The sequence below is a fragment of the Bicyclus anynana genome, chromosome 3, assembly GCF_947172395.1.
Source record: "Bicyclus anynana chromosome 3, ilBicAnyn1.1, whole genome shotgun sequence".
NCBI classification, from domain to species: domain Eukaryota; kingdom Metazoa; phylum Arthropoda; class Insecta; order Lepidoptera; family Nymphalidae; genus Bicyclus; species Bicyclus anynana.
Window position 1 is genome coordinate 7,816,752 of NC_069085.1, and position 13,643 is coordinate 7,830,394.

A 13,643-nucleotide genomic window follows, 5' to 3' on the forward strand; every position below is an offset into this window, starting at 1 on the left:
AACAACTTTCGCAGAGCAAAATAAACTTTGCCAAACAAGTGAAAAAGTATTTTTGACACATTATTTTGTACCAGATAAGACAAGCACCTCATCAATAACTGAAAATGATTTATTAAAATAATAAATAATACATCATGATTTACAAACCTATTATTTAATTATTATTTTTGTTAATTACAACAGTAAATCTCTATGAACATAAGTACAAACTTAACATTAAAACTACTGATTCTATTCAAAATATCACTTGTATTGCTTTATCATTAGTTAATAAGGCATTGTGTGGCATTGCATAATCAAACATGTTTTGATTTGTATAAAAAAATTAAAATTCATAATTAAATATTATAAAAATATAAATTGTGTTAGTTATCACCATGTTTTAATAATAATGAAATAAGAGCACCATTGAACAAGTGCCTAGTAATGGACTAGAAAAAAATTATTCAAGATAAATGCAATTTTTTCAAGTATGTTATATAAAAAAATATAAATCAAATACCTCAAAAATTATTTCTGCTTATTCTCAATGGCCCATTCTATACCATCGCCTGGCAAAGGACTACTAACAAACGGAGAAATCCATGTCAAATACCATCTTTGTCCAAAGACCTCTATTATATTTAGGTGCCATCCTCTATTGTAAGAGATGTTGTCAGATTTTTTTTCTGGAGTTATTTTACCTTTTAAAATGTTATTGAAATGATATAGGAAAAGAAATCCAGTAAATAAACCCACAATTAAATTGATTACAACAAGAAATACGTACAAACTTTCATCACCATAATCAACAACAAAACTTGCGAGAGGGAATATGAACTTCATTATAACCAGCCCATGATTCCAGGTTATAAATTGTGATAGAAAAATAACATTATAATAAAACGAATATACCATAGCAATGAATATATACAATGTAAAATACATAAAATATCTGTGATTGTAGTATCCCACACAACAAGCAAAAAATGTACAATGATGGTCTCTTTTTAAAACACAAATATCACAGATGCTGCAGTGCCAAGCTCGCGGTGGTCGGAGACATTCACATACTGCACACATTGTCCAGTTTTCCTTCTGTCGGTTCTCTAAATAACTTCCTTTTATACTACTGTCAGTGAACATGCCATAAATCATATTCCCAATAATATTTAATAAGAGAAATGAGGCATTTATGTAATGTATAATATAATCAATGGTCCATTTTTCAACTACTGCCGGCAGGACAATACAAAGTTCAAAAAATAGAAATCCTGGCACTAATAATAAAATTATTGTTAAATATGCTATGTGACCCAAAAATCGTTTAACTTGTTTATTTTGCACTCTCTCAAGTGTTAACAACATTGTATATGTTTAAGTACCAATTTATTTTTGTGTTACAATTTGTTTTCCAATGTATAATGCAGTTTTCTCATTGAATAACCTGTAAGCAAAACAAAATAGAAATATTAAAAAAATTGGTACTTGAATTATCGGCAGTTAATTTGTTATTATTCATATAGGTTACATATCCTGTATACTTACTCGAAATATTAGTGTTATCAACTCATTTTAAAGTAATAGTAGGTATGGTTATATACGGGAAACTGATATCAATACTTGAAGTGTTGAGCAAATTGTTTAATAGTACAGATATAAAGCTCTTGAATTATATGAATCTTAATAACCAACGGTTGTTTTGCACATTAAATGTATACATAGCTTTTCAACCAACACCTTAGTTTAAAATAAATTAGAAAATATATAACCATCTTATTAAAACTTACTTGGATTGAAAAATGTGTTTGTAAAATTCAGCTTTATTTAAAATTAAAGGTAGGATATAATTTTATTAATGTAGTGCCTTTAGTTTAAAATTCTAAAAAAAACCCACGAAGTAAAAACATCATTTCTTTGCGGATCACATTTGACAACCTATTACAACTTGTCAGAACTCAGACAGAGACACAACGTCAATATGTCAAACGTCAAATGACAGACAGATGTAAAAAGAAAAGTATCTATTGGTATACCCTGTAGCCCAAGGAACATATTTACTCGGTAGCCTTAGATTATCGTTGGTCTCAGACCAAATACATATGGACTCATATCACAAATAAATCCAATAACTTTTTTTGTAATTTTTTGAGGGGGACGAGGTAAACTCAGTCATCGAAAATAGTTAACACCAATAAATATATTTTGATTCCATAAACTATACACGCTACTATAAATTTAATTTGCAATATACACGTGTAATTTTTACACAGACTAACAAACACATCGCTTGGACTTACACACAACTTTCGATAACTTGATCGATGTTTTAGATATTGTATAAATTATAAATTTTAATTTATTTAAGTTACTATTATAAAACATCGAATCTTTAAAGAGAGTTTTTGTAAACGCGATAGACCGTTGATCTTATAATTTGACACAGGATTAAAGACTAGTGAGGCAGTTCCCTATTAACTTCGTCTGAGACATTTACTCTGTGGTTAGTAGAGAAGTAAATAGACAGAAATATTTAATAATCTGTGCAGAAATCTACCACGGTCATAGAGGAATTAAATATTGAGGTACATTGAGGGGGACGAGGTAAACTCACACATAGAAATTATTTAACACCAATAAATATATTGTTCTTATACGCAACTTTATGTTCAATTATCAAATACATACATTCGCTAGATGTTTGAGTTTACCTCGTGCGCCTCAAAAATTAGTTTTGTTGGTGAATTGGGTTCGATACTCTTCTATTTGTAATTGGTTTGAGGGTCCAGATACATATTGCTGAGTGAGCACGAAACTACAGCCACTACAGCTCTATCTTGTGTGGTAACCAGCTAGGAGCATGATACATTCTTGAAAAACGTGGTTATCCATCATTTTTATACTTGAACTGTTAAATCAAACTTTCATAGGTGATAGATTTAAGAGCAGGTACCACTAATAAAATGCTTTGATGATTGGGGCTTTAAAAGGATAACAAAGGAAGATTAAATCAATAAATATTTTATTGAACCAATATTTATTTAGCAAATAGGAAAAACAAAACAGATTATAAATCTCTATCATTCTCATGAATAAATTTTGTAGTAAAAATACATAGATACTTTCGCTTATATCTAAATAAATATGTACCTAAATCAATTGACATTCATCTTAATCAGCTATCAAGCACTCTTTAATCAGACATAATCTGATCTTACTACTTACATACCAGTAATTAGTAGGTAAAAAGTAGGTAAATTATAAACTTAATTTCAATGTTGCAATCTACAATGATAATGGACTGAAGCTTATTGAATATAATAGTTTCGAAAAACAATAAAACTTGGCAGTTTTTTGTATAATATGGAAGAGCTATGGTAGGAAAATTTGTGGACAGTCAGTCAACTTATATATAGTTTAGTTCTTGTGAAATTTCTTGCTGCTATCTTTGGCCATGTCTACAAGTGTTTGAGCTGGCTTAAATGGCGCGCCATACAGTCCCTGGTATTCTTCCATTTTCTTCACGAGTTTGTCGGCGCCAAATTGATCCACCCACCTAAAATAATTTTTTTTTTTTGTATGTACACTAAATATTGAATTTCATTAATATATCAAATAACTATAGTTAACTGCAGGATAATTTGTTTATTAAAAAAATACATAATATGACTGACCGAGACAGTCAGACCACAGTTTAAGACTTCCCCTGGTCAGTGGCATGCAAAATGTTTTTAACTAGGGTAAGCACTATGAATATATGAAATGAAAAAATCCTTCCCTGATATAGTTTCATACTGAGTAGTTCTCTCTTATTTTTGTATAATGTATTGTTTTAATGTTCAAAAATATTAAAGTGAATAAGTTTAAAAATAGAATACGAAAATATTTTTAACTTTAGTGGTAAATATGTACAACCAGACGCATTTTTAAAAATTGTACTGATATTGTATGATCAAGTCACCCATTAAAGTAATTTCGTTATATCATTGTTGATATAACGAACCACACACATTTTGTAACTCTAAGCTCAATGTCATGTGTTTAAATGAATCTTGGTTTACTATTTACCTGAACGGTCCACCAGTGAACGGTGGGAATCCTAGACCAAATACAGCTCCAACATCTCCTTCCAATGGACTATGCAGAATTTTCTCTTCAAGTGATAATACTGCTTCGTTAACAAATCTGTAAAAATAAAAACCAAATATAAAATTGTATTTTTTTACAAAAGACTAAGTGACTGGTTCTTCTGCAGATCTCCTCATTTCTGATTCGATCATTCAGAGATACTCCGAGAATAGCTCGTTCGTATCGCCCTTTGTGTGACTCTGAGCCTTCTTATGAGGCCCATAGTTAACAACCAAGTCTCAAAACCATAGATCATCACTGGCAACACGAACCGAATTACCGAATACTGGGCGATAAAATAGTTTAGTTTTGTTTAGTTGCTTTTTTGCACTGAGGGCATTTAATATAATATAATTTATTGGACATTATCGTAGTATAATAATAATATATTATAAGTTTAGGTTAAAGCTAAATTGCTAATTAGTCATATAAGTAGGCTAGATCGTAGTTTTATACCAAATTGGTACTTTACAACAGAGAAAAAAAGGACATTTAAAATCATACCTGGACACCATTCTAAGTTGTTGGTCTTCCACCGTGTTAGCGCCACGTGGTTGCAGAGAGTACTTGTCCTTCAAGAGCTGAACCGCCTCCTGGTTGACGTCTCTGTTCTTGGTGCCCTTCTCGTAGATGTAGAACCCTTTACCGGACTTCCTGCCCATGAAGCCGGCCTTCACTAAGTCTTGCATAATGTTCAAATCTCCACCGCTAATACGATCACCAAATGCCTGAATTAAAAAAAATTTTGATTATCATCATTGTCAATCAATTTACAAAATAATTGATATACATAAAATGGAGGTCCTGGGTTCGGTCCCCGGCTGGCCCAATTGAGATTTTTTTTAATTGGGCCAGGTCTGGCTGGTGGGAGGCTTTGGCCGTGGCTAAATACCACCCTACCGACAAAGACGTACCGCCAAGCGATTTAGCGTTCCGGTACGATGTCGTGTAGAAATCGTCGTGTACATTTTCAGCCTCCTCCTAACAAGTTAGCCCGCTCCCATCTTCGATTGCATCATCATTTACCATCAGGAGAGATTGTGGTCAAGGGCTAACTTATAAAAATATAAAAAAGTGGCGTTACCTTAGCCAAATCGACGGCAATGTGAGATCCTACGTCGATGCCAACCTCATCGGCCAGCGTGGCGGCGCCCACGGGGAAACCGAACTGCTTCGTCATATTGTCCAGATCTTTGGGATCGACACCTTCCTGTAGTAGCCTGGAACCACCCAAAGTGAATGTTAAGTATAAATTAACATGTTAAAGTTTTATATTATGTATGTAATAACAATAATATAATTAATTAATAACGTTTTCTCTATTGTTTGGAAACTGCTTCATAATTATAAAACCATCAAGTTTTTGTTATTCACATGACATCTTAATTAATTAACTTCTATAATGACTGCAATATAAATAGGTTAAACAATAGAAGTAGGATAGTTATTATGGAACACAATATTTATACTGTCGCCATAAAAAATATCATACAGCATAAGATGTGCGTGGTGTAGAGGCCAGCTCCACCACCCTTATACTTTGCCCGGTGCATGTCATGTGTACCTCACGGCCTCGCTGAGCATGGTGGAGAGTATGCGCGTGGTGTAGAAGCCGGGTCCGCCACCGTAATGACGCCTTGCCCGGTGCATGTCATATGTACCTCACGGCCTCGCTGAGCATGGTGGAGAGAATGCGCGTGGTGTAGAAGCCGGGTCCATCGCCGACCGTGATGACCACCTTGCCCTGCTTGAGCCCCACCGCTACAGCCGCGGCCGCCGTGTCGTCGCTGGTGCCAGGGTGGCGGATGATCTCCAGCAGCATCATCTTGTCCACCGGCGAGAAGTAGTGCATGCCTGTTATGTAACATCACCATTATCATATCATCATCATATCAGCCGTCGGGTGATTATTTCCTCACCTAGGGTTTTGATAGGGCTTAAAAAGACCGCCTCTTGCGCCGCATATGGCCAAAATCTCTTTGTGACACGTTTAATGATGTCAGTCAGTCTAGTACAGTATCAACACTGCGTCATTCCGGTTCGGGGTCACCATTCAAGCGTTTCGGGACCCTAAGTCCGACCCGATTGCCACTTAAACTTTGCGACTTTTTTGAGTTACAACAGTAATTTTATTCTTCTGCGTATCTCCTGATTTCTTATTTTGATCGAGCAAAAGTGCTTTGAGCATACACGTAGCTCGCCATTGCCTGTTAAGTTACTCTGAGCTTTCCTTCACTCAAGTATGTTGTATCACACATACTCGTGCTTGATTTTTTTTTTGACAATTTTTTGATTTGATCTTGATGAAAAAAGACTTTGTTTTCCTTAGTAAATCTAACAGATTTTTCTTTTTAAAAATAGGATTATTCCACAGAATTTCCGTTGTATTTCAAAAATATACATGTCGTAGACAACATATTCTACCTCTGAAGGTATTATGTGTAAATATTCTTACCTAGAAGATAATTAGAGAACAACAAACTAGTCTTAAAGATATACAATTTGTAATCAGGAAGCACAGATTTTGGGGGAAATTATAGATGCCGTGCATGTACAAATGAAATGAAAAGATAAAGCTCTTTTTACTATTCCTACAAAGGTTCTAGAAATTACCCTATTTCTTGCAGTGTTTACAAAAGCTTACCAATAACTTTATCAGGGCGGCTGCTGCCTGCAGCGATTTTAGTGATAGGGATAGCACTGGTGTTGGTCGCGATGATGCAGTGCTTCGGCACCACCGCCTCCAGCTCCTTGATCACTTTGTGCTTGATGTTGATGTCTTCAAACACTGCCTCAATCACACAGTCCGCGTTCTTGAACTTGCTGTAGTCCAATGTTGGCAGCAGGTTCGATAGGAACTTGTCCTTTTGTAAACTGTGGATAGTTAGACATTTTACTTAGATAAAGTAAAGGCGAATGCCCATCGGCCCATACAACGTCGGCACTGGGAACCCAGATATGCTCCCGTATAAACATATATGAATATGATATTATGATGTATAAATAAGGGTTTGGTTAAATAATTGCCTAAAAAAATATGTTTCTTTAAGAAAAATGCCTTTTTTTATCTCTCTTCTAGGGCAAGATATTCGGTTTACCAAAGCAGCAAAGTTACTTTTGAAGCTGTATTATTTTTTTCTTTTACCAACAAGCTTAACAAACAAGAAAATATGTTCAACAAAGCCAAACTGTTCTTAGTATTAGTATAAGTCTTCATTATTTTGAAGACTTATATAAAAATGTGTTCTAAATATAGTCCACATAGTGGTGAACTAAGTCTTTTGGATTTGAATCAGGCGTTTGTTTCGTTCGACGGCATTCAAAATTAATTTATTTCAATTAGGTTTAGTTTACAAGCTCTTGACGAGCGGCTAGCCCTTTCAATGCCGAAGTAAAAGTGACATGCTTATATGTGGCTGGGATCGGAACCCATTGGAGCTACTGAGGCTTAACGATGGTGAGGAACTTACGAGGAGACTCTCTTCCGTTTGACGGCGTTGACGAGCCCGTTCTGTATCTGGCCGACGCCGCGGTACAGGCCAGCGTTGGTGGCGTCCTTCAGCACCACCTTGTAGCCCTTGTCGATCGACACCTGTACGATGCCTGCGCCCATCAAGCCCGCACCGAGCACCCCAATCTGAATCATCATCATCATCATTATCATCATCATCATCATCATCATTATCATCATCATCATTATCATCATCATCATCATCATCATTATAATTAACAACCTATTCAAACAGACAACTAAAGAGTCAGGACTCTTTATAACTCATTCAATTCACTTTCATAAATAGGATAACCATCACAAAAGGAGTTATGTAAATAATTATTTATATATATAGGAGTTATATAAATATTAAATATAAAAAAAATCCAACCGACTTCAAAATTTCAATGTACCCACAAACTAAAAAGGGAAAAATAACAGTCACAATGTACTGAGTTTACTTACAAGACCATCTTACTACATACCGATTTTACATCAACTTGTGACTTGCCGAATCTGTTCTTCTTACATTCAGTTTGACCTCTGAATAGGCCAATAAGGCCTTTGCTCTGTGGTGTCATGGCCAGCTCAGCGAAGCCCTGGATTTCTGCCTCATAGCCCGCTGCTTGACCTTTGTCTGCACCTGTTCTAACTACTTCGAGGATCTATAATAAAATAGAATAAATAATGAAAAGCATTCCTACACATTTTTTAAATATTCGAAGCTTTAGCGATTTGTGAAGAAAAATCTAGTACCACAGTGTCAGTCGAAATCACAGAAAAGGGTCAACTTGTTATTTTATACAAATAAATTACTTGCCTTTAGAGGGGCAGGATATAAACCTCGAGATGCCTTCATCACTTGTTCCTTAGCTTTCTTGAATATGAAGTTCTTAACAAAGTCCCACTGCATAGCCATTGCAGTAACTTTGTCAACTAATCCCTTCTTACTCCTGTCAACCTTTATTTTTCCCGTGGCAATGTCTTTGGCTATTTGAATAGCAACCTTTTCCAAATATTGTATTGTATTCTGCTCTGGCTGTCCAATACCTTTGTGATTTAACAAGTAAATTTATTAAAAATGTGATTTTTTTTTATAAATTACAATAAACATATTTATTAAAAAAAAACCAAGATTCATAATTTTTTTTAATGCAAGATTATCTGTTTAATACTTACGAAGATTTTAGAGTACAGAGAGACAGACAGACTGATGTAATGTATGTCAAACTTTATACTAATACCTATGATATATATTTATATAAATTTTTGCATGATTGTAACAAACATACAAACACATACACAAATCCTTATATATTTACAATCTTAAGGGCTGGTTCACCACCTTCTTGTACCAATTTGCACCACTCAAATCTTAAATGAGTTATTTCAATATTTACCAGGTCCAAGTGGAGAAACTAAAAGGTCCACAATACCAAGTTTCTTTGCTTTATCAGCTTTGACTGTTTTTCCAGTCAGAGCCAAGTCCAAAGTTGTTGGAATGGATGTAAGGGCTGGCAGTCTGAAAATTGTACATAGAAAATTATTATTGATATAAAAATTTATAAGCCTCAATAGCTCAGTGGTAAAAGGGCCGGACTCATCACCGCTAGTGGTTTGATCCCTGCCTGATGGACTTGTGTCGTACCTAATGCTGGCTCAGTATTTTCTGACTAATTGGAGGGGGATGGGAATATTGCTCATATATAAAATATATGGCAAATATACTTAAAAAAAAATAGGTGTAAAAATGCTCCATTAATCTATTGTAATATTACAGTGGTCTATATCAACCTCCTGGGGTGACTATGTTGTTACCAGCATATCAATAACATGATCATCTGATAGTGATTGCAACAGTGACACATTATCTCCCTAAGTCCACCAGCTCACATTGGAGCAGTGTAGGGATTCTAAGTTTCAAAACCCTTTCCTGTCCTCATAGTAGAATTGGTGGTGTGTTCAAATAGACTGATAATGATTTAACAAAATGTAATTAATCGATGACAAAAAAATGTCAAAAGCAATGCCATGCACAAGATTTTAACTAGGGTAAGCATTATACATACAAATTATACAAAATCAAAAATTTGATTCTCCAATACAGGTTCATGATGAGACCACAGGGTAGGCATTAAAATGTGCATATCACTGATCAGCAGTAACTTATATTAAACCAGCGGGCGCCCGCGACTTCGTCCGCGTGGAAATCAATGTAAACTTTCAACCCCTACTTTTTTTTTTGGGGGAAGAATTGATCAAAATCCTTTCTTAGCCGATGCCTACATTACATTTACCTACATGCCAAATTTTAGACCGATCCGTCCAGTGGTTTGGGCTGTGTGTTGATAGATCACTATGTCAGTCACCTTTGAGTATACTTTGAGTTTTATATATTTAGATAGTATCAAGTTATTAACTCACCTTTGTGTACCACCACCACCAGGCAAGAGGCCTAACATGACTTCAGGCAGACCAAATCCTGTCTTTGCGTCCTTAACTGCAATCCTGTACTTGCATGCCAGGGCTGTCTCCAAGCCCCCTCCCAGACAGCTTCCTTGTATTGCAGCCACAAAAGGCTTCCGGGAGTTTTCAATCCTCTTGAATATTTCATGACCTTTGACATAAATATTGACAATTGTATCCAAAATTCCGATTTGAATGCTTTGAATTGCATGCTTCATTATCTACATTTATTATCAGAAAAGATAATGCTATGATTGATTGCTTTAGTATAAATCAAATGAAAATATATAAAGCCGAATTTATATTTGTCTGACATGTTGTGTTGTGATTTGTTACCCATCAGGACAGAATCAGTTTCATACATTTTGTATGTGAAGCATCAACCATCACAACATGTCACAACACATAAGTGTAAATGTTGCCATACAAAATGTATGATACCAACATCTGTTCTGATGCGTTGCGTCAGAAAAATGTAATTTTGCCATAATACACATTACATCAGGCAATAGTTCTTTTGTAAACTAAGCCTGTGAGTGCTATAAAAGACATGTAAATTGTAAAATATTTTTTTTTACAATAAAGCAATTATTTGCTTACGAAAAATAGAACTGTACCATTTCTGGAGAGTTTGGCTACTTCTTCTTTCGTTTTGCAACTTTCTATCATAGTAATGTCGGCGCCGGCTATAAAACATCCTGGTTTTCCAGATATTATAACGGCGGCTTCTATCGCTGGGTTTGAATCAATTTCATTGACTATACTTGAGACTTCATTCATAACACCTTCATTAAGAGAGTTAACCTGTTAAACATGTTTATCATCATTAACAACTTTCGGCTCACTGTTGAGCACGAGTCTCTGCTCTGACTGAAAGGGGTTAGGCTACATACAATGGCTGATCACATGGCTAAGCGCAGAAACGACCCAGACGAAAGAAGAAGAAGTCCATCACATTGGGACCAATGTGGATAGGCAGACTTCATACTCATATATATTTATTGATATATATGTTTACAGATATACATATGTGCAAGCTTTGGACTAGAATAGAACTTACACCCTCAGGGTCAAAGGCAAAGATCATATGTACTAGCCTATCACATACATGTTAAACATGTTAGCTTTCTTTTATAACATTTCTAGAGTACTCCATATTATATTAAATTATATTTCATTGCAAAATAATACAAGAGTAGTCATAGTCTCTCTTTTTAATAAAACTCTTAATCATCTATTTTTTTTTAATTTTCTTTCCACTGATTGCAATTAAATGCAGTCCAAAGCAATATACCAAAGTATAGGCTTTATTTTAATATGAAGAAGATTGTTATTTTATGAAGTGTGATTACACTGCTGCTTGAGAGATCATTTATTGTGATAGTACTACAACAAGAGCTGCGGCAAGCAAATGTACATCATTTTAAATTTTATAATTACATAATGGAAATACAGTTGTACAATATTTACATAACAATAATAAAGAGTTGCATGTAGTACAGTATCTTTGAGTTGGTTACTCCAATAATTTTACTGTAGTCTTGGCCTATTGCCATAATTCTATTATCACTACATAGTATAAAACAGTTGCTTTCTCTGTCTCTATATCCCTATATATGCTTAAATCTTTAAAACTACAACAGATTTTGATGCAGTTTTTTTTAATAGATAGAGTGATTGAAGAGAAAGGTTGCACGGATGCAATGCTGATACTAAATACACTACAGGAAAACTGTGAATTTTGTATATAAAAACATAGCGGCGCACCCCAGTTTTGCACGGGTATCACACTAATATTATAAAGGCGTAAGTTTGTGTGTAAGAGTGTGTGTGTGTTCACTCTGGATTAACACATAGGCTACTTCCGTCCAGGAAAAATCCATGGTACCCGTGGGATTTGTGAAAAACTGAATTCCATGTGGACAAAGTCGAAGACGTTCACTAGTCAAATAAAAAATATTAAAGTTTAAATAATATAAGTAACATAATAGATAATAACAGTTTTAAGAGTACAATATACAAGTCAGAATTGGTTGCTCAAACCTATAGATTGAGTATATTGGGGTATGTGGGCATGAAAACTACATCCCGTTAACAATGATAAAAGACAATAAGCATTGATTAGTTGGTAATTGTCAATGAATCTCCAGTAAATATTTCAATACAAGCACAAATACGCGCATAAACAAACTATACTAGGTAGACCGAACAAAATTCACTTAAAAAATCAATAAAAAAAATAATTTTAATTAATTATGTAGATACTTACTTTTACATTAGGCGAATCCAAAGTAATAACATATACTCCATTAACCAATTTACATTTTGTATGGACTTGTGAAGAAGCTGCCGCCGCAAAGTTCCTGTTGTGCAGTCCTGAAATATAGCATTGTAAAGCTTATGCAAGCATAATTTCAGTAATAAATGTGGCGAAAACAATATTAATCTATTTATTTTAACATATAAAGTGTGAAAAAGCTAAATTGTCTCAAATACTGTGATTTAATACAAGGTTAATTGAACTGTACGTACTGTTTAAAAAATTCACATTACTACGGCGTTTCAGGATCTTGAGTGCATTAAACATTTTACTATTAGACATTTTGAAAAACTTGTTATGTAAACAGCAAATTAAAAATAAATAAAAGTTCACTAAAAACTAAAGAATTTTGGACCCAGACTTTGAACCTAAACTTTCTCGTCGGATGGTGATGGATAGAGGGGGTGAAGAGAGCAGTGAAGGGCAAGGGGAAAAATATTGACAATGACAAATGACATTGACATTGACAGTATTTTATTTTCTATCTATTTTCATTAGTTTCGGGTTCTAACATTTTTTTTAAATCGGAGGTACAGACAGACTTTAACTATTTAGACTATGGACCCAAATTCACCAACAAAAAAGTCTGTCGTTTTTTGAGGGGGACGAGGTAAAGTCACACATCGAAAATGTTTAACACCATTAAATTTATTCTGAGTCCATAAACTACACACAACTATACACACACGCGTAATTTTTACACACAACATACACATCGCTTAGACCATCCACAGAATATAAACATAGAATATTCGATCACTTGATCGATGTTTTGCTGTTCCGTCAGAAGAATCAATTCTTTTTAGAAATTGTTTTTATTACAAATTTGATAAAATTAAATTTAAAAATACTTACAAATTAAACGTTATTCCATCTTTTACTAAACTACAAGTTTTTGGCTGAATTTTGTGTCATTGAACTACACAAACCGGCATTTTAAGGGAGCTCTTTACACGACGAAAACGATTACAACAATGAAACATCGATTATATAGCAACAGTTTTTATAAACGCGTTAGATCATTGATTTTTGATCTTTGCCAGAAGGGTAATGTAATGGTAATGGTTAGCGAGGCGGGTTCTTTTATTAATGGTCGAAGTTAGCCCACGAGGGGCTAAACCCATTACACACTCGGTTTCTATTTAGCTAAAAATACCTCGTTTAAAATGGGTTTTTAGCCCCTCGTATAACAATCTACTATTTTTGTATTCTGAGCCTAAATGCTACATTTATATATTTTATATGTATTTAATTATT

The 13,643-nt window shown here is 34.4% G+C and overlaps 2 protein-coding genes across 3 annotated transcripts; both read right to left on the reverse strand.

Annotated features, from left to right (window-relative positions):
- Nucleotides 1-138: 138 nt before the first annotated feature.
- LOC112051100 (probable palmitoyltransferase ZDHHC24) lies at nt 139-1,948 on the reverse strand. Of its 2 annotated transcripts, none has more exons than XM_024089583.2 (2): nt 1,847-1,948; nt 139-1,426 (listed from the first exon to the last, which is right to left on the reverse strand). In XM_024089583.2, the coding sequence occupies exon 2, from the start codon at nt 1,345-1,347 to the stop codon at nt 511-513; it is 837 nt and encodes a 278-aa protein (XP_023945351.2). In that variant the 5' UTR covers nt 1,348-1,426; nt 1,847-1,948; the 3' UTR covers nt 139-510. The 2 variants fall into 2 exon arrangements, with proteins under 2 accessions (XP_023945351.2, XP_023945350.2); XM_024089582.2 differs by having other exon boundaries at nt 1,770-1,926.
- Nucleotides 1,949-3,340: 1,392 nt separating this feature from the next.
- LOC112051091 (trifunctional enzyme subunit alpha, mitochondrial) lies at nt 3,341-12,791 on the reverse strand. Its single transcript, XM_052891123.1, has 14 exons — nt 12,599-12,791; nt 12,336-12,442; nt 10,684-10,870; nt 10,025-10,217; nt 9,001-9,122; nt 8,421-8,650; nt 8,086-8,265; nt 7,578-7,744; nt 6,752-6,981; nt 5,769-5,961; nt 5,192-5,327; nt 4,612-4,835; nt 4,048-4,164; nt 3,341-3,535 (listed from the first exon to the last, which is right to left on the reverse strand). The coding sequence occupies exons 1-14, from the start codon at nt 12,666-12,668 to the stop codon at nt 3,397-3,399; spliced, it is 2,295 nt and encodes a 764-aa protein (XP_052747083.1). The 5' UTR covers nt 12,669-12,791; the 3' UTR covers nt 3,341-3,396.
- Between the last annotated feature and the right edge of the window lie 852 nt (nt 12,792-13,643).